The following is a 25,754-nucleotide window of genomic DNA, read 5'->3' on the forward strand; positions in this document are numbered from 1 at the left end:
TGTCATCCATGCCTTTATGGACCTTGCTTTGTGCACTGGTGCACAGTCATGTTGGAAGAGGAAGGGGCCAGCTCCAAACTGTTCCCACAAAGTTGGGAGCATGGAATTGTCCAAAATGTCTTGGTATGCTGAAGCATTCACAGTTCCTTTCACTGGAACTAAGGGGCCAAGCCCAGCTCCTGAAAAACAACCCCACACCATAATTCCCCCTCCACCAAACTTTACACTTCCAACAAGTATCGTTCTCCTGGCAACCACCAAACCCAGACACATCCATCAGATTGCCAGATGGAGAAGCGTGATTCATCACTCCAGAGATGCAGTGCCGGATGCAGTGGTGTAAAGCACGCCTCCACTGCTCTAGAGTCCAGTGGCAGCATGCTTTACACCACTGCATCTGGCGCTTTGCACTGCACTTGGTGATGTATGGCTTGGATGCAGCTGCTCGGCCATGGAAACCCATTCCATGAAGCTCTCTGCGCACTGTTCTTGAGCTAATCTGAAGGCCACATGAAGTTTGGAGGTCTGTAACAATTGACTCTGCAGAAAGTTGGCGACCTCTTCGCACTATGCGCCTCAGCATCCGCTGACCCCGCTCTGTCAGTTTATGTGGCCTACCACTTCGTGGCTGAGTTGCTGTCGTTCCCAAACACTTCCACTTTCTTATAATACAGCTGACAGTTGACTGTGGAATATTTAGGAGCGAGGAAATTTCACGACTGGATTTGTTGCACAGGTGGCATCCTATCACAGTTCCACGCTGGAATTCACTGAGCTCCTGAGAGCGACCCATTCTTTCACAAATGTTTGTAAAAGCAGTTTGCATGCCTAGTTGCTTGATTTTATACACCTGTGGCCATGGAAGTGATTGGAACACCTGATTCTGATTATTTGGATGGGTGAGCCAATACTTTTGGCAATATAGTGTATCACACAAAGGTAGAATACGAACTGGCACAGGACAGAGGGAAACACAGGGCTTAAATACATAAGAGGGACAGGAGAAAACGAGACACAGGTGTAGTGAATCAGGGCGCGGAAAGGTAATCACACAGGTGGGAGTAATTGGGAACAGGAAGCAAAGACACCAGACATGACACACGAGGAGGACTTAACAAAATAAAACAGGAAATGACAGACAAAACCAGACTAACGTCTGGAGGCTGATGTGACAGTGAGGACATAAAGCACAGAGACTCCAGGGAAGAAGACAGTTCTAAATAATCCCAAAGGCATCAATTACTGATATGTGAGGGATTTAGGACTGTTTGAAACTGACCAAGTCTTTTTTCTGGTATATTTTTCCCCACTACATTTTTTCCTGTTTTTTTTTTTGCCCCACTAAATTTTCCTGGTATTTTTTCCCACTAAAGTTTTTTCCTGGTATTTTTTCCCCAGGTATTTTTCCCCCCACTATTTTTTTTTCCCTGTTTTTTTTCCCCACTATTTTTTCCTGGTATTTTTCCCCACTCAATTTTTTTCCTGGTATTTTTTCCCCACTATTTTAACCTGGTATTTTTCCCCACTAATTTTTTGCCTGGTATTTTTTTCCCCACTATTTTAACCTGGCATTTTTCCTCACTAATTTTTTGCCTGGTATTTTTTTCCCCACTAAATTTTTTCCTGGCATTTTTTTCCCCACTAAAGTTTTTTCCTAGGATTTTTTCCCCACTGCGACAGCCCCGCACCTTTTGGGCACTAGGGGCACTGTCAGTTTTCTTTTTCAGATGGAGATGGCCTGATTGATTGGACCTGTGACGGGCCTATTTAAGCAGGTCAACATGGAAGCTCACTCTCTCTGTGGTCTGGTCTTGGTTCTGCTCGCTGCCTTGCTCTGGTCCCCATGCTCCTCTCCACTGGTGTTTTGTGTTGGAGTATATTGGTTTTGGTTGTTAGTTTGATTTAATAAACCTTTGTGACATTTTTACCACCTCCTCCGTCTCTATCTTTGTCCAACCTCAGAGCCGGGTCGTGACGGGGCTCGTCCGTTCCTTGTGTGGCAGGTGCAGGGAAGGTAGGTGACAACACCACCTGGGGAATTGCACCCCAGGAAATTACTGACAGGCTCACAGGTTCAAATTTAACAAATATCACAGGGGGCATAGATGGTTCCAATTTAAAACAATTTATTGAACCAACAAAATATTAAAAAAAAAACACTACTACTACTACTACTACTACTACTACTACTGTACTAGCTAGCTAGCTAGCTAGCACGTGGCCCATAAGTTGAACAGGGCCGGGGCTTACCACTAAGGCGGGGATCCAAAAAAAAAAAAAAAAAAAAAAAAAGGGGGACTGCAAACCATCACCCGTGAAACTGCCCACCAAAGAGAACGGGAAGCTGTGAAGAAAATCCACCACCAGGGATCATGCTGCTGCCCTAGGCCCAGGGCACCAGTTAAAAAGAAAAAAAAAAAAAAAAAAAAACAGGTCCACGTGCTGCACCCAACCCCTCCACTGAAATGAATAATACAATTAATCAAACTATAATAATAATAATAATAATAATAATAATAATAATAATAATAAACAAAACAAAACACAATGACCTAAACTAAGAATACACAAAACACTAAACAAAAAGAAAAAAAACAAAAACAAAACAAAACTAAAAATTCAATTAATGAGAAACTTAACCATAAGCTCAAGTTACTGAACGGAAAAATAAAGTAATATAATAATACAAAAAGAAAAAGAAACAAACCAAAATTCAATTAGACAAACACAATATAACAGACAGAAGAAATACAATGCAATTAATAATAAACACAACCCTATAATTCACAAGAATAGAACCAAAAAAGAACAATAAACAATATAACAAAAGAGTCACTGAAACGACATCAACTAAATACAGATCAACTGAATGAAAAAGAAAGAAATAAACGCCCAGAGAGGGGAATGGCGCATCCGCGTCGCTCCGTAGATGCCAGCCACGAGCTGGAATTCCATTTATTGTTTTTTTTTTTTATATACATATCATTTCTGAAGATTTACATAGGGTATGTCAGCGACTGGTACAGTATTTCTTCAGTGGAGGCACCACGCAAGTTTATTTAAATCATAGGCCTACTGTTCTAAGTGCAAGGAAAATTCCCTAACTTTAAAAGTAGACAGGAAAACCTGTAAATTCATCATTACCAACTGGAAACCCAGGACCCTGTGTGTTTGAGTGTGACCTAATTGTAAGTAAGGCACGAAAAAGGGGTTACATATATATATATATATATACTGTCCAGTGAATCCCGGTGAATACGTAAAGGTGTTGTTGTAATCGGATAGGACCTTACTCGAATGAGACTCGATCAAGAAATTTCGTTTGTTTTGAAGAATCTGTGTACTCCATGTATCACTGGATTTGAGCAATATGTGTTGTTGTGAAGTGAGCAAAAATTTTTATTTGCATTCGCATAATTTTAATTTTGGTAAATTTTTTATGTGTTCACATTTTGCACAAACTATTATGTAAACAAAGCCAACTCATTTCCATTACATCGAATTAAAGTTCAAATAAAATATTTCACAAAAAGCCACGTCATTTCGCATTCTTTTTTTTACTTATTAAAATCAAAGAGAGTCATATTTCATATAGAGCGCTTGCAATGGAAAAAATGAAATATAACCTTGTTTTCTTGTTTATTTAAAGTGGTTGTATGTTGGGGGGGGGGGGGCAAAATCAACTGGGGGGTAAAAATCAGCTGTTACACCGGTTGCTTCACTACGCAAACGGGATTGAGTGTCTACATACCCACCACCAGTAGACACCTGAAGACTAGGGGGGAGCTTAGAGAAGGTTCTGGTAGGCAGATAGAGGGACTGGCTGCGGTGGCTCTGGGGTGTGTTCTGGCTGTTTGCTCAGGTGTTCAGGTGAGTTCTGTTTTTTTCAGGTAGGTTGAATTCAAATGGCCTCGGTAGAGGACTTTCTGTCTGCTCCGTCGGAGGAGTGGTTAGACAGCTGTTCGAATGAGCAACTGCTTAAGATTGCTGAACATTTTGATGTGGATGTGGGTGATACGCGGCAGATAGGTGTTATGATACAGATCATTAAAGGAAACCTGTTAGAGAGCGGCCTTCTTCAGTCTAAGCCTCAGGTTGGCTTGGCTGTTGATTCTGGTGCTGCGTCTGTCTCTAAAGATGAAACCAGCTGAAGCCAGTTCCTTTACCACCTCCCCAGGGACGTGTCTCGCCACAGCCGCGCGCGCCCCCCCCTTCAATGTCACCGTTGTCCTGCAGTGGCGAGGCCCTCTGGTTAGCTTGGTTAGCACTAGCTGGTTAGCACGTATTATTCCCCCCGGCCCCAGAGCCGGGTTTGGCAGAGTTTCTGGTGACATTCGGCATAGTAACAGCAGAGAAGCACCAATCCCAAATATTATGGTGCAAAGTCCAAGACTCTGTCGCGTTTCAGAAGAATATATTCAGGGGGATAGGAGCAGCCGGCTCTCAAGCAGCCGTACTCGCCAAGCGCGTCACGTGACTCCCGTTTTATTTTATTTTTTTCACAGTATTAAACTTTAAATTAACAGTTTAAGCTCATGAATAGAAAATAAATATTTGTGAAATTACGATACATTTGCAAATGTATTTTAACTGTATTTTTTGTGAAAAAAGAAAAAAATTCTTTTAAAAAATGGAAATTTTATGGTCATTCACAGTTTAAGTTTTTTCATGTTATTTTACATTTGACATGTAAAATCACAGTCTGTTTTTGTAATTTCATTGACATTTTCCTGTATCTTAATAATACAGAAAAAATCTGTAAAATAAACAGTGAAAATTCTGTTAAAATTCTGTTAAATTACACTTTTTTTTTACAGTGTAGTGCATCATATGTGGTTTCCTCACTTAAATGACAGCCTAACCTTTTTTTTTTTTTTTTTTTTTTTTTTTTGTACAATTACTTAATTTTTTTATCCGCTTCAAGTTCAGCCAAACACCTTCAAAATGTCTGGAATGTCTGGTGCGCACTTCACTGCTGCGTAAAGTGGCAAATTAGTACAAATTCTTAAAACACACACGCACGCACGCGCGCGCGCGCGCACACACACACACACACACACACACACACACACACTGTAGATATGATAAAGGCACAGCTGCTGCGGGGGAGGTATGCAGTAAACTCCGTCACACCTCCAAACTCCAACAAGCGGATGCGTTCAACTTTTCTTCTCTGTTTTTTTTTTTTTTTTTCTCTGTGCCACTCACCCTCGACGTTACTGAGCAGGTACCGAATTATCTCATCTCATTGTCGGCCCTAATAACGGGCAAGGGTTATCTGTACGTTAGAAGAAAACCAGATCATCAGGTTTTAGTTATTATAACACATTCCTGGTGCGTAAAAGTTTGGCTCTTTGTGTTTGACTTGTCTGCGCCCTGAAGTCAGTGAACGCGGCATTAGCCCGCATCCGCCCGATAGATTGACAAGCCTCACAAAAAGGTAAGTATCTGTTCTTTGTCTCTGGTTTGCTTCATTCAGACGCAACAGTATGTGGTATAGGCTGTAAAGTTAGGCTTCTGTATTGTACTGTCTTCTGTTCAGCAGGTAACCAGATTACTATAAGGCAGACCTATCCATGAGGGCCAAATTCAACAATGGAACTTAATAAAGACAGAGAATAGTCAAAGTTACTTTCTTAATAGTATAAATATTAATTAAAATAAAGCACAGTCTCTTATCAGTAGTATTAAACTATGGTGTAGTCCTGTGCTATGATTTAGAAAGGTCAATTATGGGGGGAAAGTGTGACTAAAGTGTCCCGAAAGTCTTTCCATCGGTGAGTGTATGATATCACAAGTGGTTTTCACTTGCCTACGTGGTTGTTTTTTTGTTTTTTTGTTTTTTTTTTTTTAATATAAAAGACTTTAAAAAAAAATATATATATATATATATAAATAATTTTAGCCAGATGATTTAGTTCTTTATCATAAAACACAGAGCAGTCACAATAAATTAAAGCCATCATAGAGAACATCCTCACCCATTATAATATAATTAATACCTGATGGAAACTGTAGAAGTTAACATGGCTTCTTCTGTAAATCAAGTGATGAGAGACAGATAGGTCTTAGGTTTTACTGTCATTATTTCATCACAAATGGGTATGTCAACAATGAGTACCAAGTCTTTGGGAATAAGACAGTGAATTGTGGGTCACACCCAAGTATAAGAAACTTCACTTCCGTATATGATATGTAGCTTACTTTGGTTTAGATTTAATGCCTTATACTTTCACTTTTGTCTTCAAGTAGAAATTTTCTGTAATTTTTAATAAACTACCTCATATTCTCCTCTAGTATTACTTAAATCTAACGTGTGAAGGCTAGTATTTCTATTATGTATGGCCACGTTTGCTGCGTGATAAACATGTCTGAAAGTCCCATATATTGGCTTTATGAGAAGAAACTCATCTGACAGTCTGACATAAATGAAAATTCTGATTGGTGTCAACAATATATGCTTACATGTCTTGTCATACAGTTTTTTTCTGAGGAAGATGGCGAGTGGTAATGATTTTTTGACATGTACTGAATCTTCATGTCTTTTTCAGTTCACAGCTGAGAGGTTGGTCTTTGTTCAGTGGAATGATGGCAGTCGGGGTCGTCAAAGTGAAGGACCAGAATACGACAACACTGCAGAAAAGGAACGGAAGTAATGCAAGCGGAGGGTCTGGCATGAAGGTGTGAAGACCTAAGAGCTTATGTGAGGTGTAATCACATGTCAGAGAACTGCTGATTTTTTTAGACTGACTGTGTATGAGACAATAAAGAGCCGTCAGAGACTCATTGCACCAGTTCACCTGTCCTGTGGGAAAATAGAGACCCAAATCTAGGACTTGTCATTAAGTTTAGTTTCTATGAAAACTACCACTTCTATGCGGAAGTCCACACGGAGCGATCACTACCTGTGACTACCTCGTGGACCCTTCAGCTCAACAAGTCCTTCTAAAACTTCCCCTTTTTCCCATAAACGTCAAAAGGAGTGACGTCGCCGGAGATAACAATGAATGGCATTGAAGAGATGTCGGTGAAGTGTGTCCTGGTTGGGGACAGCGCTGTCGGCAAGACGGCCCTCCTGGTCCGCTTCACCTCGGAGACTTTCCCAGATTGTTACAAACCCACTGTGTTTGAGAGCACCGGGGTGGAGGTGTACATGGATGGTGTTCAGATCAGCCTGGGGCTTTGGGATACGGCAGGAAATGACAATTTTAAACAAATCCGGCCTAGATCTTTCCAGCAGGCCGACGTCGTCCTCATTTGCTACTCAGTGGCCAATCCAAACTCTCTGGCCAGTGTCCAACACAAGTGGATTGCAGAGGTTCGAGAGTATCTGCCCAAAGTTCCTGTGCTGGTTGTGGCGACTCAGACAGATCTGCGGGAGATGGGGTCACATCGGGTCCAGTGCATCTCACCAGCGGAGGGCAGGCGCGTGGCTCATGAGGTCCACGCTAAAGGCTATCTGGAGTGCTCCTCTTTGAGCAATCGTGGTGTTCAACAGGTGTTTGAGTACGCTGTAAGGACAGCTGTGAACCAAGCCAAGAAGAAGGGTCGACGACGAATGTTCAGCATTAACCAATGCAAGATGTTCTGACCTTAACTCAGTGGACCCTTTAGTAAAGACTTGTTTAATAATGTGAGTGTGATGTTCAAACTTGGAGAGGTACATAAACTCGAATGCAGGTTTTTGTAATAACCTCCTGTGATCCAACAATGCAATTTCAAGAATTTCACTGCTTTATTTAAAAGAAAAATGTTTCTGAAAAAATTGTTGCATCACCCTGTTTTCACCCAAGACAGTTATTTAATGCAAAAAAGCAGAAACTTTTACTTTCTTGGGTTTCAGTAGGTTTTAAAGGATTTTTTTTTTTCACTAGACTAGACTTCAAAGGTTTAACTACGGATGTAACAAACCCTTTTTGTAAATCTACACGTAAAAGTGTAATGTTTGTGTGATTGAGTGGAGAGAAAACAGGTTGTCTTTGACTCTTCTGATCTGTTTTTTAAGTGACCTACAGCACATTGCACGAAGGGAAGGTGATATCCTCTGCTAACTGGGTTCTAGAATAATCCCGCAACTCTTCCTGTTTTTTAAATTTTTTTTATATAAACACATGTAAAGCATTGACGATAATATCACAGCACAGGTTTCTTGTGTTTAACTAAGGTGCAAGTGAAACAGGAAAGAACATTTTAATATATCAGCCTTGGGTTTTATCACCAAGAAACAAAATCAGTGATTGATATGATCCAACTGAATGATTTTTCATCATGTGATAGAAATATTTGTCTGTTTGTTTATCAGCAGAGACTACATCAACATAGAAAGTCCAACTGGACACTTTTTGTGGTTCAACATACATTATACTCTCTTTATTTTTAAAAAAAAATATTTTGTTAGAAATGACCAGGAAATAAACTGTCACTAGGTCACAGTGTATTAAACAAACCGAATTTGTACTTTATTTTTTATGTTTATTTAAATCCCTGTTTTGTTTGTTAATTTTAACTACTGTACAACACTTAACACATATCTCATAAATATAATAAAATAATCCAAAATTAACAGTGTAAAGATGGTAATTAAGTAGCTGTCATTTATTTTTAAGAAATAAATAATCCTTCTAACATCAATATACTATAAAACTTTAATTTCAATAAACTGTTATCAAACATATGTTCATACATATAACATCATATACATGTAACATCTTTATGTTATTTCTAGGTATTGCTGTTTTTGTTTTTTATAAACTGCAACCTTCTCTTGGTGTAACACAAGGAAACAAGTTAAGAAATTGTGTTCTAAATATGTGTTTTAATGGTCACTGAAAAACACAAAAAACAATTAAAGTAAAAATGTGGATTCAGACATTAACATCAGTCTCTGCGGTCATTTCTCTTTTGGTCCCAAAAGTAACATTAAAAGAATGGTGTGCACTGTAAAAGGTACCTGAAAAATAATCTGTTTTGTGTATAAAATAGACTGTATTTTGTTATTAATGTTTGATTATTATAGATGTAGTTTATAAAAATGCACAGTGTTATGATCAGTGTTAGTTTTTTGAACTTGTATAATCCGAATGATAAACAAAGAGGGAGAAATCTGAATTCATTATTCACATTTTACTGAATGTTCATACACACATAGTATAAATCTATATTTGTATCTGTACAAATATGACTCTAGTGGGTTTCTTTAGGAGAATCAACTTTCACTGACAGTCGATAAATATTAAATTTGTGCCATTAGACAATTTGTTTAGAGATTTTCTTGAAGAATGTGATTTGACCACATTTCTTTTTTATCACTAAAAGACAACTTACATCTCAGTAAAATACAATTTCTTATTAACACAATACATTTTTAAAAACAGCTACGTCAAACACAGCTTTATAAGTTGTCAAGGAAAACATAGCTGAAGAATATAAACTACAATCATCTGATTTGCTGTGGGGGCTTAGTTTTTTTAATGTGGTGCTGCAAAGAAAGTTTTTATTTGCTGTAAGTTTGCAGTGGATGTAAAACAGCTGTAGGACATTTACACATAGAGTAACGATCTCAGTAAAGATAAGTAGTTTGTGTACTGAGAACTAGGCCTTTGTGTGTTTGTAGACACATGCACACGCAAACAAACTAAAACACGAAAGGTGATTTTCTTCACAGATACCTTTACACTTTAATCTATAATCTATTTAAGTTAAATATTATTAACCAATTGAAAATTTGCTGTCGGACGTCAATATGTAGAACATCTTCTACCAATAGTGACTGAAAATAAAAAGACATAAATATACAGTAATTTAGTTGTTTTAGTAGATTTGTGTTTCTTGTTTGCCTGCATTTTAGCCGAATGCAAGACTTTGCGGATCTATTTCTTTCTCAGCCGCTAAACAGCAGGAGATGAAGCGACGGTTGTTTAAAAACTCTATCTGTATTAAATATTTAAAATAATGACAGTATGATAATGGGAGCACAAAGACAACAACCAGGAAAACATTCAGAGAAGTTGCTCCTGCCCCCGTCATTTTGTCTCCCGCTCTTTCTGTCTCTTTTTTTCTGTCTTTGTGGTGTTCAGAGCTGCTGAGGATGAGAGGCACAAAACAGGCATATCAAGGATATGCTGAAAAACACCAAACCACATCCCAGCACACACATATATGAACATTATACAGCTGAACGCAGAAACAATCTATTACTTTTCTATTTCAAACACAAAACACACAGTTTACATATGCTGTGAACAAAAAGACACTCAGACCACCTGATGACACCAGCACAATACTTGTATGACAAGTGGCCTCAAAACATCTTCTATATTACAAGAAAAATCTATAATAATCAAAAATGTTTCTTGAGAAGTTGCTAGGAGTCATATCTTGTTTGTTTTATATCTCAGATGACAAGAACCCATATTAGTTTACTGACAGCTGTTATGTTAAATGTACCACATAGATACAAATATAATCATATAATACAACTTTTCTCTGAAGTAAATTAAAGTAGAAATCTTGTTTTTGAGCTACTTTTGAAGGTAAATGCAGCCCCGCTTTAAGAGCTCACACGGTCTAAATGTCTGCTGTGGTCAGATCTTTCATCTCTCATTGTGCTTTTCTCCCACAACTACCACAATACCTTATACTGTCACACACACAGTATATAAGTCTGCACTAGAGCCACTTCACAGTGAGTGGGTAGAACTGTAGAGCTGCTTCTCATGAATCACTAATGTCAGCCATTAACAGAAAATGAAGACGTCCCTCCTGTAATTATATCTTCATTCTCCTCTCGTAACATGCTACACATATATATATAAAATACGTGTATTTATCCAGGCACACACACTCTGGAGAAAAAAACTCAAACTTTATGTTACACCAAGAAGACGGGTTTGGAACGATCAGCTGATGAACATTTCTCTCTTTTTCTACATATGTGTGCAGTAGTCTTGGGCCTTCTTCAGCTTTGTTGGTTTCAGACTTTTCTTTAGATACAACTAGGACATACAGCCACATAGCATTAAAACAAACCAAAAAAAATCATAACAAATGGTGTGTACAGGCTTAAATCAGTATTTAGTGTGACCTCTGTTTTGTTTAGAAAAATGAGTACAACCATGTCTTGAATGAAGCCTGTATTAAAAAAACCCTGAAACTCGATGCCGTAAATTTCATATTGTCTGAACAAAATATGTTTATATATATATGTATATATATATATATATATATATATATATATATATATATATATATATATATATATATATATATATATATATATATATATATATATATATATATATAATTTATTTTATGGTTTATTTAACCACTTGACATCCTGACTGAGATTAAAAATCTCCTTTCCAAGAAGGACCTGGCCAAGAGAGCAGCATAGACACTGTTACAACAATAAACAAAAAACAAACAACTTTCCTACATTACAAATACAAATGTACAATATCTAGTTATGTACAATAAAATAAGATCAAGAAGAATGAGGACAAATTAAAAAAGGATTTGAATGCAAATTTAGGAGTAATCACCTTGATTAAGAGTAGCTACTAATTTCTTGATTTTTTAAAACATACTTGAATTCTGAAGTAAATTTAAAACAGTTTCAGGTCTGTCTGTAATCTATTCTAGTTCGTAAGACTATAACACTTTTGCACATTAGGGTAAACCTCAAGGATGAAGAAAAAATATGCTGTATGACAAGTACGTACATCTTAACACTACTTGACAAGCCTGCCTTATACCTACCTTATAACTGAAAAGCTGGTTTTGTAAAGTAATGTTAAAGTCTGACCTAATTCTAAGTATATCATTAGTTTCTCTCAAGAAACGCTACTAATATTACATCAGCTATGTCTTGAGCTGTCTGTGGCCAATAACCAGACCTTGAAAACGCAGGTCAAACTTAGAAAATTTGCAAAAAGTTCCCAAAATTAGCAGGCTTTGTCTCTTTATGAGTCAATGATCACATCTTTTAAAGAGTGTTTTCAGCAGCTAAACCACATTTGTGCTTCAAATGACCTGCAGTCTCCATTTATCACTGTGTATATGCCAGTGTGCCTAACTCATGAGTTGTTAATAACTTTGGACAATGATACTGCTCTCAGACCCACAGGAATAAACTTTAACACTGCTGGTTCTGGTCTCTTGATGGAATTTGTTAACAATGAAATACAAAGCATATGACATCAAAACTTATCATTTGACATTTAACTTGTCATAATAGAGACATCTGTTCAATATGAGTGTCAAAACCACATCTGGGTTGCTCAATCTGTTTGAGAATGCTCCTTCTGTTTGAGGTGACTTTTAGTGCTGCAGGTGTTCATAAATCAGCCGAAGTCAGGCCGATAGTCACGCTGAACAGAACACACACGCACTTCCTTAGCAACTGCGATCTTCAGTCTGAAGCTCATTTTACTCAATCACACACTCTGATCTGTGCTATCGTTATACTCACAAATTTAGTGTGTGTCCTCTTATACACATACATCATGTCATACATTGAACTTCTCAGGTCTTTGCGTCTTCCTCTCTCAGTTTCTTTCTATCTATCTCATACACAGGAAACACCTGTTCTATGTGAGCTCAGTACCACAGAAGCTCAGTTACACACTCATGCATCAGCATAGTATTCTGCAGAATGACAGAGAACAGCTATGTCAGGAATATTATCTTTTTTTGGTGAGGTTTTGGGGCAAAATGTCATACTAACACTGGTAGAAATAAAAAACGGTGCAATAATAGTAGTACAGCAATATATAGTCTCAATTAAAGCATTACGACAGTTTTTGACAATTTAGTTTTATTCAAAAGACAAAACTACTGAAAGAAAATGCTGCTCAAAGAGGTTTGTTATTTCATGAGGCAAAATTGGAAGGAGAAACACGACAGATGACACAGAACAAACCCTGTGACTCTCCAACAGGTGGTTTTATCTACAGTATATCAATGACACTTCATTAAAAGACATTACTTTAAGAAGCTGATGCTATTTCACATACAACATCATTCCATTGGTTTGTTTTCCTCAAAGAGCTCAGTATGTAAAACATACAACCAAATATATCATCTTATTTTTTACTTAAAGACATCTATTGCTAATTGGTTCCTTCTTTTTCTCCACATTTTTCCTTTGTACATGCATTCACATTTTATTCATCATGGAACAGATAAATTAATATGAACGCTCATCTTTATGTGACACTAGGGTCAACTGGGCTGCAGCTCTTCTGAATGTAATTATAATCAGGGTTTAGATTGGAAGAACAGCACAGAGACGTCTATTATGTTGAACGTGTTAAAGTGCATTTTAACAAGTTGGAAAACAAAGCACTGCTCTCTGTCACAACACTTCCCTTTTCTTTTAAGACTTTTCACTGTGCCAAGGTAAATAATCACTATAAGTTACAAAATACAATAATAACCATTGATTAATTAATTAAAATATTAAAAATACTTAATTACATTACTTAAACCAAAAGTTGTACTAATCAAATCGCACAGAAGCAAATTTCACCTTACACCCTGAAGATGTAATTTCCCCTTCTCTCCATGTATGACATTAAAGTGATCTATCAGAGCCAACGTTTATCCTACTACTACTACTACTACTATTACTATTACTACTACTACTACTAATAATAATAATAATAATAATAATAATGGCAGCTTTCTTTATCCTCTTAGTAGCAGCAAAATAATATACAAGACATACAGCAACCGCAAAAGATGATTTATTGTTCTGTAGGAGCTGGGCATAAATAAATTAAAATAAAATAAAAGATGGCATATGATACAAAGAGTAAAAAAGCAAAATGTGACACTGAATTAAAAGAGTAAAAGACATAAGTTATTAGTAAATAAGTAACAAGATGAAAAACCTCAAGACCACTGTTTATTGGGATGTTATTTCACTTGTGAGAGAAGTTGAAAGATTATTTTCCCGGATTGTGTTACAGAGGTCAGTTAGTTTGCCTCTCTTTTGCCACTTAATTCACAGATTATAGATAAAGAGGTTAAAATGCCCTATTGTCACTGATCAAATACCAGTGTAGAGCTTTTCTGTCATTATGTTAAAGATTCCCATTTACAGAATGAAATCTGATCCTGGATCTGTGGAAGTTCATGTGGCCTGTATGACATGTGTGACATGCTGACTGACATGTGTGTGTGTTTGTCTAGAATGACCTGAGTGTAGGTAAGAAAGTGTCACTGTATGTGTGTGATTGACACATGTCATTAGCTGTGTAATGCAGTAAGCTTCAGTGTGTATGTGTGTGACTGTGTCGTACAGCTGATTCTGGTCATGTACACAAGTGGATAGGGCTGCAGGCATCAGATTTCACCTAGAGCCTGTGTGCTATGTGATACTGCAGTGTACCTGTATGTGTGTGTGTGTGTGTGTGTGTGTGTGTGTGTGTGTGTGTGTGAATGATAGCCCCAGGTCCTATTCCAGGGCAGCGATCACACACAAACACACATACAGAGACAGTGATCGAGGCAAACTGCAACTAACAACTAGTGAAGCATTCATAGTTTCTGACAGGATGTAAGATTCTCGGTTTTTCTGTGATCTCGGCTTGGTCGGCCTCAGTGGAGACGATGGAGCTCAGAATAAAGTGACAGCCTGCATTTGGACACAGGCTGTGTTGGTGACTGCTTTGCTGAATTATTGAACCCGCAGCTTGTGACTGGTTGAAAATGAGGAAGGCAGCGCTGATGGTTTGGATTAGCCTTTTGGTGCAAGGTCAGTTCTACATTATGGATCAGTTTGATGTCAATATCTGGCAGATAGACAGGCAAGAGTTAGTCTTGTAACTTGGCTTCACCTCTGTTTACAGTTTGAGTCAGCTCTGTCTTTATGTTGCTTTGCTCTGCAGCTCATTCATACCAAGACTCATTGGTTAATTGTCCTCATGTATTCTGATACTGTGCACTGTATGTACCATAAACACTTTCTTCTCTGCTTTTCCTCCTCAGTGTCCCATGGCGCCCAGGGGCATTATGCCCGAAAACTCCTGAATGACCTGATGGAGGATTACTCCAATGCACTGAGACCCGTGGAAGACACAGATGCAGCTTTAAATGTGTCGCTGCAGATCACCCTGTCACAAATCAAAGACATGGTGAGTACAGACCAAACATAACCACATATTACACACATATACTCTGACCACAGAAAATACCATTTCACTACTATACTTGAGGATACTGTGGTTTTATGGTAGAAACAAATGTAAGTCAAAAATGATCTTTATGTGTCCACTGTGAATGCATACAATAAAATTTAAAACATTTGGTGTGCTTGGATATCTGTTGTTAAGTCTAAAATCATCTTATGATTAAAGTGTTTATAAAAAGAAAGAAAAAGTAGCAAAAAACCTTACCAACTTTCTGTTATACATTACAGTACAGTCCTGTGAGAGTTACAGAAGACATCATTCAACACTTTTAGCAGAAACGTCAGGAAAAAAGGGCTGTCAAGAAATTTAGTATTTCACTTTTTCAGTAACATTTGATGCTTTCAAACTCCACCTCCCTAGCACCCATCAGAGATATAGAACTCAATACACAATATTTTTATAGAATAATACTCTAATGTGTAAAATGTAATGACTCTATCAATCAAAAACTAAAGGGCACGTGTGGTCTTGTGTTGAAACTTCTCTCTCCTATTCCTATATGAACCACTAGAGGTCAGCACTGAGTAGTTTTGAACTCAGACTGTATTGCAGAGCAATGGAGGGATTTTATTCACTGATCTGTAAGAACTGATTTAGCAAGAACAATGTGCAAGCTAAACTGACACCTCCCTGGGTCAGATATGTTGGTGATCTTGATCAAAGTCTGGGATTCCTCGATGTTACGCAGCTCCCTCTTTAATGTTTTATTTATGTGTTTGTGCGTGTGTGTGTGTGTGTATGTAGGACGAGAGGAATCAAGTGCTCACCACATACCTGTGGATCAGACAAGTGTGGCATGACGCCTACTTAAAGTGGAACAAAGAGGACTATGATGACCTGGAGATGATCAATATCCCCAGTGACCTGGTTTGGAAGCCTGACATTGTCCTCTATAACAAGTCAGTAACTAAAGACAGTTACAAAGTGAGGAAAAAGTAGGATAGCAAAGACAAACAAGTAGAGAAAAACACACTGAGGAAGAAACAATGAAAAGGAAACTGTGGTGCTATTAAATGCAAACAGAGACATAATGGCAGATTTCTGATTCTGTAGTGTTTTATCTGATTGTATGCATCTAAAGGTGGTTCCTGTTCACTTTATGTCTGTGTAGAGCAGATGAGGAGGCATCAGAACCATCCAACACCAACGTCAAGCTGCGTTATAATGGAGAGATCATCTGGGACTCTCCAGCCATCACAAAGAGTTCATGTGTGGTGGACGTCTCCTACTTTCCTTTCGACTGGCAGCAGTGCAACCTCACCTTTGGCTCCTGGACCTACAATGGAAACCAGGTTTGTTCATACAACCTGACATAGATGACAGACACCCCCCCACCCCCAAGAGCCCCCTGAACCTGGGTTTTATAGCTTCCATACAATTGCAATGTAGTTAATTACTTAGCAGTGATGCATCATAACATTTACTCAAATACTGTACATACTTGGGAATAATTTTGACTAATATAAGGTCAAGGTTAATTTCCTTTATTATCCCTGTAGGGAAATTGAGCCCCTGTGTTTTACCTGTCCTAATACACACAGTACCTAATTATGGTTGCTGGTTAATATTAATATTTAGCATAAGAAGCAGTGAGCTGCAATTGAAGGCACTCTTTCCATTTTATGTTTCTTCATACTTGTACTCCCTTCCATTTCAGTACTTTAAACATTGTGCTTTTTGGTCCATTACATTTGCCTAATCCCCATACACTTAACATATGCTTATATGACACAATGCAGTACTAGACCATTAATCTAACCAGTAGAATCACAGTATGTAAAATTGCTTGCAACATCAAATTGTTAAGGTGTAGATGACATCCATATGACAGAGAATCTTAAAACACCGATACAGAACCACATGATGTTCTGAAATTATGATTGTTTTACTTTGAAAAGTCAATATCTGTTTAAAGCTTCTTAACACATCTGTGTGTGCTTAAAATTAATGAGACACAACTAAGGCAACCTTAGCTTAAAGGAGTGATATTTTGCTTCTTTAAATGGAATTATGCATTTTATAACATTTCCCTGTGGTCTACATAAACTGTAAATGCTATACTTGGGTCTGAATGCTTCATTAATTCAACTCCACAGGTCCATCTTCAACCCTATTTCTGAGTAATGACACCAGAAAGGTCGTTTTGAGCACTGGCCCTTTAAATGCAAATGAGCCACTTCATACCCCACCCCCTCCAGGTTGTTGAATGTGCTGCTCTGTCCCGTTCAACTACTTGTGTTTGTTAATACAACCAACAATTGATCATTTTAGGTAATCAACTCAAAGTTTGGACATATTTTCAGTATGGACTACAACTGCTGCTGCTGACAAACAATTATGGCGTACTCTGAGAAATGTTTGACGGAAGTCTTGACCTTATATGTGCAAATGTCACGATGTAACTAGTTATAGATGCAACAAATTAAGAAGGAATTAAAATGGATTGTAGAAATCCACTTGATTTTTGCCAAAATGAATATAAATATGGCTTGGCAGCACCTGGAGGATTTAAATTCAAACTTTTTGAACTATTAGGGTCCAAATACGCAAATGAATGAACCAAAGACTAATAAAAGTTGGTTCAGCTAAATATGACCCCTTTAACTTTACAATTTACACAACAGTCACATCCATATTCACTCATTGTTTAACATTCAAAATATGTCAGCATATTTGTGAGTTATGACATAAGATTGAAAATTCATGTCCTGTCCGTCACATTAATTGTTTATTGACCAATACTGCTGCTGCAGTGAACTGTGAGACATATTCTATCCTCCTCTTATATAAAGGATCATCCAGTGTATCCTACAATGAAGGAGATCCTAAAGGAAACACTGAAGTGCCTTTCCTTTAAAGAATTTGATCATCTGTTATCACAGCTCACTCTAGGAATGCACCAATTACAAAATTCTTCTCTCTTGTTTGCTTATGTTAACCTTAATCCCCTTTTACAAAGAAATCTTCATAAATATCAAAATAGTTACTCTTTTAAAGTCTTTCAGCCCTTAATCATATTATATGTGAGTGGACACAGATTTGCATTTTCCAATTTGTGAAATAACCTTTAATAAAACATGACAGATAAATATCACATGATATGCTGATACTGACATTAGCAAACATCCGCTGGTATCACAGTCTGGCTTGGTGCATCCTGAGCTCATACTTAAATACTTCAGGTTGTTTCGCTCAGTTTAGAACCTTCCTTGTCTCTGAGTGTACCTTGTCCAAACACATAATAGGTTAACTAGTCACCCATAGGTGTGAATGTGGAAGGAAGGGAAGCTTCCTAAACTAACATGACTTGATTTGAAGTAGAAAGTAGTTTACAAGTAGAAGAAGAGAAAAAGACCTGCTGTCCATCAGTATCTACAGACAGCAATCTGCATTAGGACTAGTCTGTTAGTTTATGAAGCCGTGATCATCCTGATGATTCACCATCAGCAACATGTCTAGCCTAATAATTGGAATTCTAAAGGAAACACAGCTTCATATAGAAAAACTAGAAGCACTCGGAGAGCGCAGACCTCCACCAAGGCTGATCAGTGGCCCCCCCCCGTGGGCCCCCCCACGCCAAGGAGGTTATGTTTTTGCCAGGGTTTGTTTGTTTGTTTGTCTGTCTGTCTGTTTGTCTGTCCGTTAGTGTGCAACATAACTCAAAAAGTTATGGACAGATTTTGATTAAATTTTGTGGTCTGCGCCCCCTCCGTGGGCCCCCCCACCCCCGATCACCACCAAAATTTAATCATTTCTTCCTTATCCTATTTCCAACAAACCCTGAAAATTTCATCCAAATCTGTCCATAACTTTTTGAGTTATGTTGCACACTAATGGACAGACAAATAAACAGACAAACAAACAAACCCTGGCAAAAACATAACCTCCTTGGCAGAGGTAAATATGGCTACTGGACCAGAAGTGGAATAACCAAAATGTTTTAGTGCAGACAGATTTGACACATTGGTTAAAATCTAACACCTTGTAAGTCATTGTAATTACTAAGGGGGGCGTGGCCACAGGTTCAACTGTCAGCTGACTGATCATCATGGATGACATCACAGTTTAAAAAACAATACTGCAGTTACCAATTATCAGCCATCAGGGGCCACCAACGAGAACAACATATAAATCTTTGTGATTGCTACTTTAAGTCACATCATTCTATAATTGTGATTTTGAAGCTCAGTAAACAGGTTTTGGTATTTAGTGTCACCTCAAAGTACATTTTTCTGATAATAGTTCTGTACATTCCGAATTCAAGACTTTTAATGGATTATTTCTACACTGTGGTATATCTACTTCTACATAAGTGAAGGTTAAGTTCTCAGCCATTGTATTATAGCAATGTGTGTTTTAACTTCTCTTAACCTCATGTTAGAGTTATTGGAGGTAAAATGTTACATGGCCTGCAGCCATATGTAGCCACATGTTTAAAAGCAATGAAAACGTTTCCTCTGTGTGCGTATTTGTGTATTTGATCCCTACTGTGTCCTTACAGTCTGTGTCCTCTACACAGGTGGACATCAGTTTGGACACGGACAGTGGTGACCTGTCTGACTTTGTAGACAATGTGGAGTGGGAGTGTCACGGCATGCCGGCGGTTAGAAATGTTATGATGTACGGCTGCTGCTCCGACCCTTACACAGAGATCACCTACACTCTGCTCCTGAAGCGCCGCTCCTCCTTCTACATTTTCAACTTACTCCTGCCATGCTTCCTCATCTCGTTCCTGGCGCCACTGGGTTTCTACCTGCCGGCTGACTCAGGGGAGAAGGTTTCCCTGGGGGTGACCGTGTTGCTGGCGCTCACCGTGTTCCAGTTACTGGTGGCTGAGAGCATGCCTCCTGCTGAAAGCATGCCTTATATAGGTTAGATTTATTCTGAGGATTCACTGTTCTTTTTTGAACCACTGTGGAACCCCATTTCTGTCTGGAAATGAAAGAAGAAAAGTTATATATGAAAAAACAAAACTAAGTTAAAATTGTGAGATAATTGAGGGTACCCATACTTTAGATTGAGTATGTTCTATTTTTATTATGTCAAATTTGGGCCTCCAAGTGAACCAACATATCTTGGAAGATTGATATGGTGTTATTCAGACTTCTATTACTTAAACTCAGATTGTTGCAGAGAGTGGTGGGGCAAAATGTTGAGAAATTATCAGTGATTCACAATAGAATGTGTCCTGGCACAACATGAATGAAAACAAGACTTTTGGTTAATTCCTTCACATTTATGACATAGTTAAATAATATACATTGTCCCTGTAAAGTATGATAAAACAAAACAAGTGGTGCCAGGCACAACAAACCCCACCCCTCGCAAGTATTGTAGCTTATTTTAGCATGGATCCAGCTGATGTCATCATGTCTATGCATATGCTGATGTCAGCATATCAGTTACCTCTATATATGTGTCAAGTTTGAAGTAAATTTAAACAAAATTGATGTTTTTATAGACATTTGAAATTTTGCCCAGTTTAAGTAAATGGGAAAAAAAGATTTTAAAAATTTGTAAAAAATTTTAATTTTGACCTAATTTTCCCAAAATATAACCACATCTATTCTGTGTCACTGGCAATCTATAAACCCAATTTGGTATGAATTCAACCAATAGTTTTGCTGTACAGACATGTGAAATTTTGCCCATCAAGTAAACAGGGAAAAAAAAAAGACTTAAAAAATTCATAAAGAAATTTGAACTTTGACCCACTGTTCCCAAAATGTAATCAGATCTACTCTGGGTCACTGGCAATCTATATACCAAATTTGGTATGAATTCAACCAGTAGTTTTGCTGCTAGAGTGTTAACAAACAAACAAACTGAACCAAAAACAATACACCTTGCCTTCCCTTCAGGGGGTTGGTTAATAAAATAAAATAATAGAAATTTCTATAAATTTTAGGCACCAGAGTCACTGTATCTTAGAACAAAAAAACAGCACACGGAACAAACGGTAACCTGTAATCCAAGTTACAGTTATAAAACCATGAACATGAACACAAATATGCACTTTGTTTGAACACAGATCCCATATAAACACTTAAAATGCTAGGTTGACCTGAGAGAGGATGTAGGAATTTTTACTGTCAGGGGACATTGTATGTTCGGTGGTTTGTTTACAACAAACTGAAGAATTTGGTATTTCACAATTATACCCTTGCTGAGAAATAAGGGAGTTCGGTCTATTGAAACACTAGAGAGCCTTCATTTGAAATGGTTTTGATAAAAACAGAGTAACTTTGGCAATTAGTTATTCTGTTAAATTAAACTGGATTCAGATATTAATTCATTCACTCACTCTGTTGCTGAGAATTAGTGAAAATTTCAGTCTATCCTCTTTGCTTTCAGTGTGCAGGATAGTAATGATAAATAATGGATACATGAGCATGGAAGTAGGAGTCAGTTTGTGTGTCAAAGATGTGTCAAATTCTCACACCACCACGCAATGAATAATACATAATCCTTTTTCAAATCCAAAAATCTTATTATATTATTGTAATGTATTGTATCATACTGTGAGTTACTCTGTGATTCCCACCCCTTGCAGCAGATGTGTTGTGTGTCAACACTTTGCCCTTTGTAACTGTCCTTTTGTTTGTCTCTGTTCCTTTAGGAAAATACTACATAGCCACCATGACTATGATCACAGCCTCCACCTCTCTTACTATCTTCATCATGAACATTCATTTCTGTGGTGCTGAGGCCAAGCCGGTTCCTCACTGGGCGAAGGTGCTCATCATAGACTACATGTCCAAAATCTTCTTCGTCTACGAGGTTGGGGAGAACTGCACAACACCAGAGAGCGAGAGAACTCCCCTTTACTCTGAGGAACCAATGAGTGAAAAGAGCATCTACCATGACGACCGTTTCCATGACCGTCTGTACCATTATGACACCGACCCGTACAAGTACAGCAACGGTCATGGTGTGAATCACCACAACAAGCATCAGAAAAACCAGGCAAATGGAAATGCCAACCGTCACCACTACAACAACCACAACAATCACGCCTCCAGGTTGGAGAGGGGCGAGGCGAGGCGAGAGCCCACTCAGCACTACCACCACATTAGGAGGGATGAACTGGACTATGATGCTCCTCCTCAACCTCGAAATCTCCAGCACCTGAATGGGGGCCTGAAGGAGCAGCTGCTCTATTCTCCAGAAAAACAGCAAGTCCAAGCCTGCCCCTGCTGCTGCCCCTGCCTCCAACATAAACAGGTGTTTCTTTACCTTCCTACCAGATTACTTTACATCAAGAGTTAAAAGTTCATTAGTTGTAGGGGTGGAACAAACTCAAAGAATGACTGTCAATATGTGATGGTACATGATGCATATGATATATCGTATCATGCTGGCATCAAATATTGAGATTTGATTTTTAGGATGCAAGAGCTCAAAACCACCTATTCCCAAAGACCACGCCATGATTTTTATGTGAACCAAAAAAATCTGCTTTTAAAAAGGCCAAAGAAGCATGTTTCTTATGCTCAGTATAACACTAAATCTAGTACAAAAGGCTTCAGGGTTTCCTGTTAGTTTCAACTGTTGAGAGGAAATAAAACTACAGAAGTGTCTTGGTAACTCTGACAAAATCCATTCATTTTGGCAAATTTATAAAGTCTATGAAGTCTGCTTTGAAGGGAAACCAGTCTGTTGAGTCTGAATGGGGTTTTATAATCAAAGTGGCTCAGTTCCCTGAATAAACAACTATTTTGTGAAAACTGTCTGTTCCATAACAATCAGACAAGCTGTGAAAAATATCTGTGCCACCTGATACGATCTAACATTAAAAAAATGGTTGTTTTGTGAGACAAGTGATAGTTTGAGGTCTTGTGACAGATGGGGCCTTATGGCAACTCTATAGTCTGTCATGTAACCAAACTATGGACCAAACATGCATTTTTATGTCTGGTTTATATCGTCAAAGTTGAAGTAGAAATAACCAATTTTACTGGCCATTACTAATCTCTCCCACCACAGCTAAAAAATCCACTCTGCTAAATCACAAGACCAGCTGTTGTAAACATTAGGAGTATGTTTGGTGACGTCTGGGAATTGATACGATTGGCTCCTAGTGATGCACGTGACAGAGGCTTAAACTTATTAGGTAGAGGTTAGCAGTTATATTTTCACAATCAGTGGAAGGGATGAGATTGTAATCTTCAGTCTTTAGTCTGAGTATTGTTGATGAAACAAATATCTGACTCTGTCTGAAATGGAAGGTTTACCTATTAAAGATAACAAGCTATGAGTGAAATGGTACCGAAATGGCTAGGAGTCCAACTTTGCTCCTCTCACTATTTGTAGATGATGATGCCTGTTGTGAATTAGGTCATGATAGTTTGTCATTTTTAAAAAGTAGGTTCCCAGTAAAAACTAAAATAAAAAAAAAATAAAGCTTGAGCAACACTGCTGTAAACTGACCCACAGGCTCTACTTCCTGAACTGATGGGATGATGTGGAGTTGTGTGTACTACAGAAGCAGTAGGCTTTGACAGTACACACATTTTTAGTACACCATTTCTTTTTACTTGTCAGATTTCATGAAGCTGAAGTTCCATCTTTTAACCCCCTTTAGGCACATTCTTCCATAGATACATATGTATCATAGACGATTATCTTGGAATGTGTCATGTAACACAGAATTGCTGTGTTTTGATACCATCATCACCGTTGGCAACATATCTTGGTAGTAGCTTATCATGTGCTTTTCTATAATTCCAGCCCCTAACTAAGTGTCTAATTGTCTCTGTTAATGTTTGTCTGCCCCTCAGGTGGTGAAGAACATCCAGTACATCGCCAACTGCTTCCGTGAGCAGAGAGCTACCTGTGTCAAGGCAGCGGAGTGGAAGAAGGTTGCCAAGGTGATGGATAGGTTTTTCATGTGGATCTTCTTCATCATGGTCTTCCTTATGAGCATCCTTATCATTGCCAAGGCATCCTGACAGCCTCCTCTACATCATTTTATCAGCTTGCTGGACCTCTATGTTCCACACAAGGCTTCTTTTTGCTTATCTGGATGAATCAAACTGTTTTGCGCACACAAAAAGACAATTTTACATGTCAGTATTGTTTTGTGGGTGTGTGTGAGAGACACCGTGTGTGTGTTTGTGTCATTTAGTAATGCTTTGACACAAAGAGGACAGGGTCACTGCACACAAATCATCCATTTAAACACACGGAGAAATTCATCAAGGCCTCTTGGTTAGTTAACATCAGGTGTGCTTGCATGTGTCGCAGCAGTGGAGCGGTAAGACAATCTAGACCTTGTCTTGAACATGCATGGACTCTGCATTATTGATGAGCTAAAAGCCAGACAACCAGCTATAGGCATTACATTACTTACATTACACTTTAAACAACCAGATGATGCTGTTTTTCAGTGGCAGTAGAAGTGCATAGAACAGCAAAATAACTCTAAGTAATTTCAAAGCAGCCTATTTTCTCTCACAGACCATTGTCATTGTAAATATCTGAATATGAGAATGTTTATGTGTTAACTTAAAACATCCCTCAATTTTAATGCAATCTAGGCCTAAAAGCCTTTACCTCCAGAGCCTTAAGAGTGGATGTCCTGTTTGTATCTTTTGACTAACTTGCACTGTGTTCATTGGTTTAGTAAAAATAAACATTTGATATCCGTGACTAAATATTCCTTTATTTTATGCTGAAGAAGTTTGTTTTGTACAAGCTGAACAAAGACATGAATGGAATTTAAGCATATATTCAGAACAATTGTCATCTTTGTATCTAAATGTGCTTTTATTGCTCACACGTAAAAATACCAGCTTTGCCCATAAAAATGGTTGTTCGTCCCTTTAATGGACCATTATTAAGCACTGTTTCATAGATAAATCCCCCAGTGGCAAAACCTACAACTACAAACTATAAGTTTTTGGAACTTTAAACACGTGTAGTATGTAACCATTGATGTTACATAAGAACCAATTATAAAGAACAAGAAGGATGACAGAGGGCAGCCCAGTGAGTGAAACTGGTTTGGTATCAGAGGACACTTCAATCCAAATAAGAGCCTCTAGAGGGCACAAAGGCTATAAACCTGAGGAGGCAATTACACAATGACTGACTGAATGAGTGAATGGTTAAAGTTGTGTAGCCTAAGTTGTGATGCTTTGTTAGATTATATTAACAGTTAACATGTTACCAAGTACACATTTGTTAAAATTGTTTTCTTTACAGTATTGACATAGATAAAATGAATAAGAGAACACTGCGTTACTAATGAATTAGTTAATGTGTAATATATTTAAGTTATATTACTTGATTATTATTACTAATTTGTGAGCTACAACTTACATTGTTGAATTGCTCTTGTCACTGGGGTGAGGATGCATTGTGTGTCTCAGTCAATTGGGTCCTGGTAATACTAAAAGCTTAACATGAAGAACCAAAACAAGTCAAGTTACCTTCACCTTGAGCTCTAAGGATGTGGTGAAGTCATACTGACATTTCAGCAGACTGACACTTACAACATCACATGACAAAAACTGTCAATACTGTGCCCAACTGTGACATCAGACAAAGTAAAATTTG

The 25,754-nt window shown here is 38.0% G+C and overlaps 2 protein-coding genes across 2 annotated transcripts; both read left to right on the plus strand.

Moving 5' to 3' along the window:
• The first annotated feature begins 5,146 nt into the window (after positions 1-5,146).
• Positions 5,147-9,043, plus strand: rhoh (ras homolog family member H). Its single transcript, XM_030141358.1, has 2 exons — positions 5,147-5,440; positions 6,552-9,043. The coding sequence occupies exon 2, from the start codon at positions 7,004-7,006 to the stop codon at positions 7,589-7,591; it is 588 nt and encodes a 195-aa protein (XP_029997218.1). The 5' UTR covers positions 5,147-5,440; positions 6,552-7,003; the 3' UTR covers positions 7,592-9,043.
• Positions 9,044-15,808: 6,765 nt separating this feature from the next.
• Positions 15,809-24,465, plus strand: chrna9a (cholinergic receptor, nicotinic, alpha 9a). The gene is made up of 5 exons (XM_030144284.1): positions 15,809-16,093; positions 16,306-16,486; positions 19,714-20,065; positions 21,814-22,418; positions 23,975-24,465. Exons 1-5 carry the CDS (start codon positions 16,038-16,040, stop codon positions 24,143-24,145), a joined length of 1,365 nt encoding a protein of 454 aa, XP_030000144.1. The 5' UTR covers positions 15,809-16,037; the 3' UTR covers positions 24,146-24,465.
• Positions 24,466-25,754: the final 1,289 nt, after the last annotated feature.

This window comes from Sphaeramia orbicularis, chromosome 1 (genome assembly GCF_902148855.1).
Source record: "Sphaeramia orbicularis chromosome 1, fSphaOr1.1, whole genome shotgun sequence".
NCBI lineage: Eukaryota > Metazoa > Chordata > Actinopteri > Kurtiformes > Apogonidae > Sphaeramia > Sphaeramia orbicularis.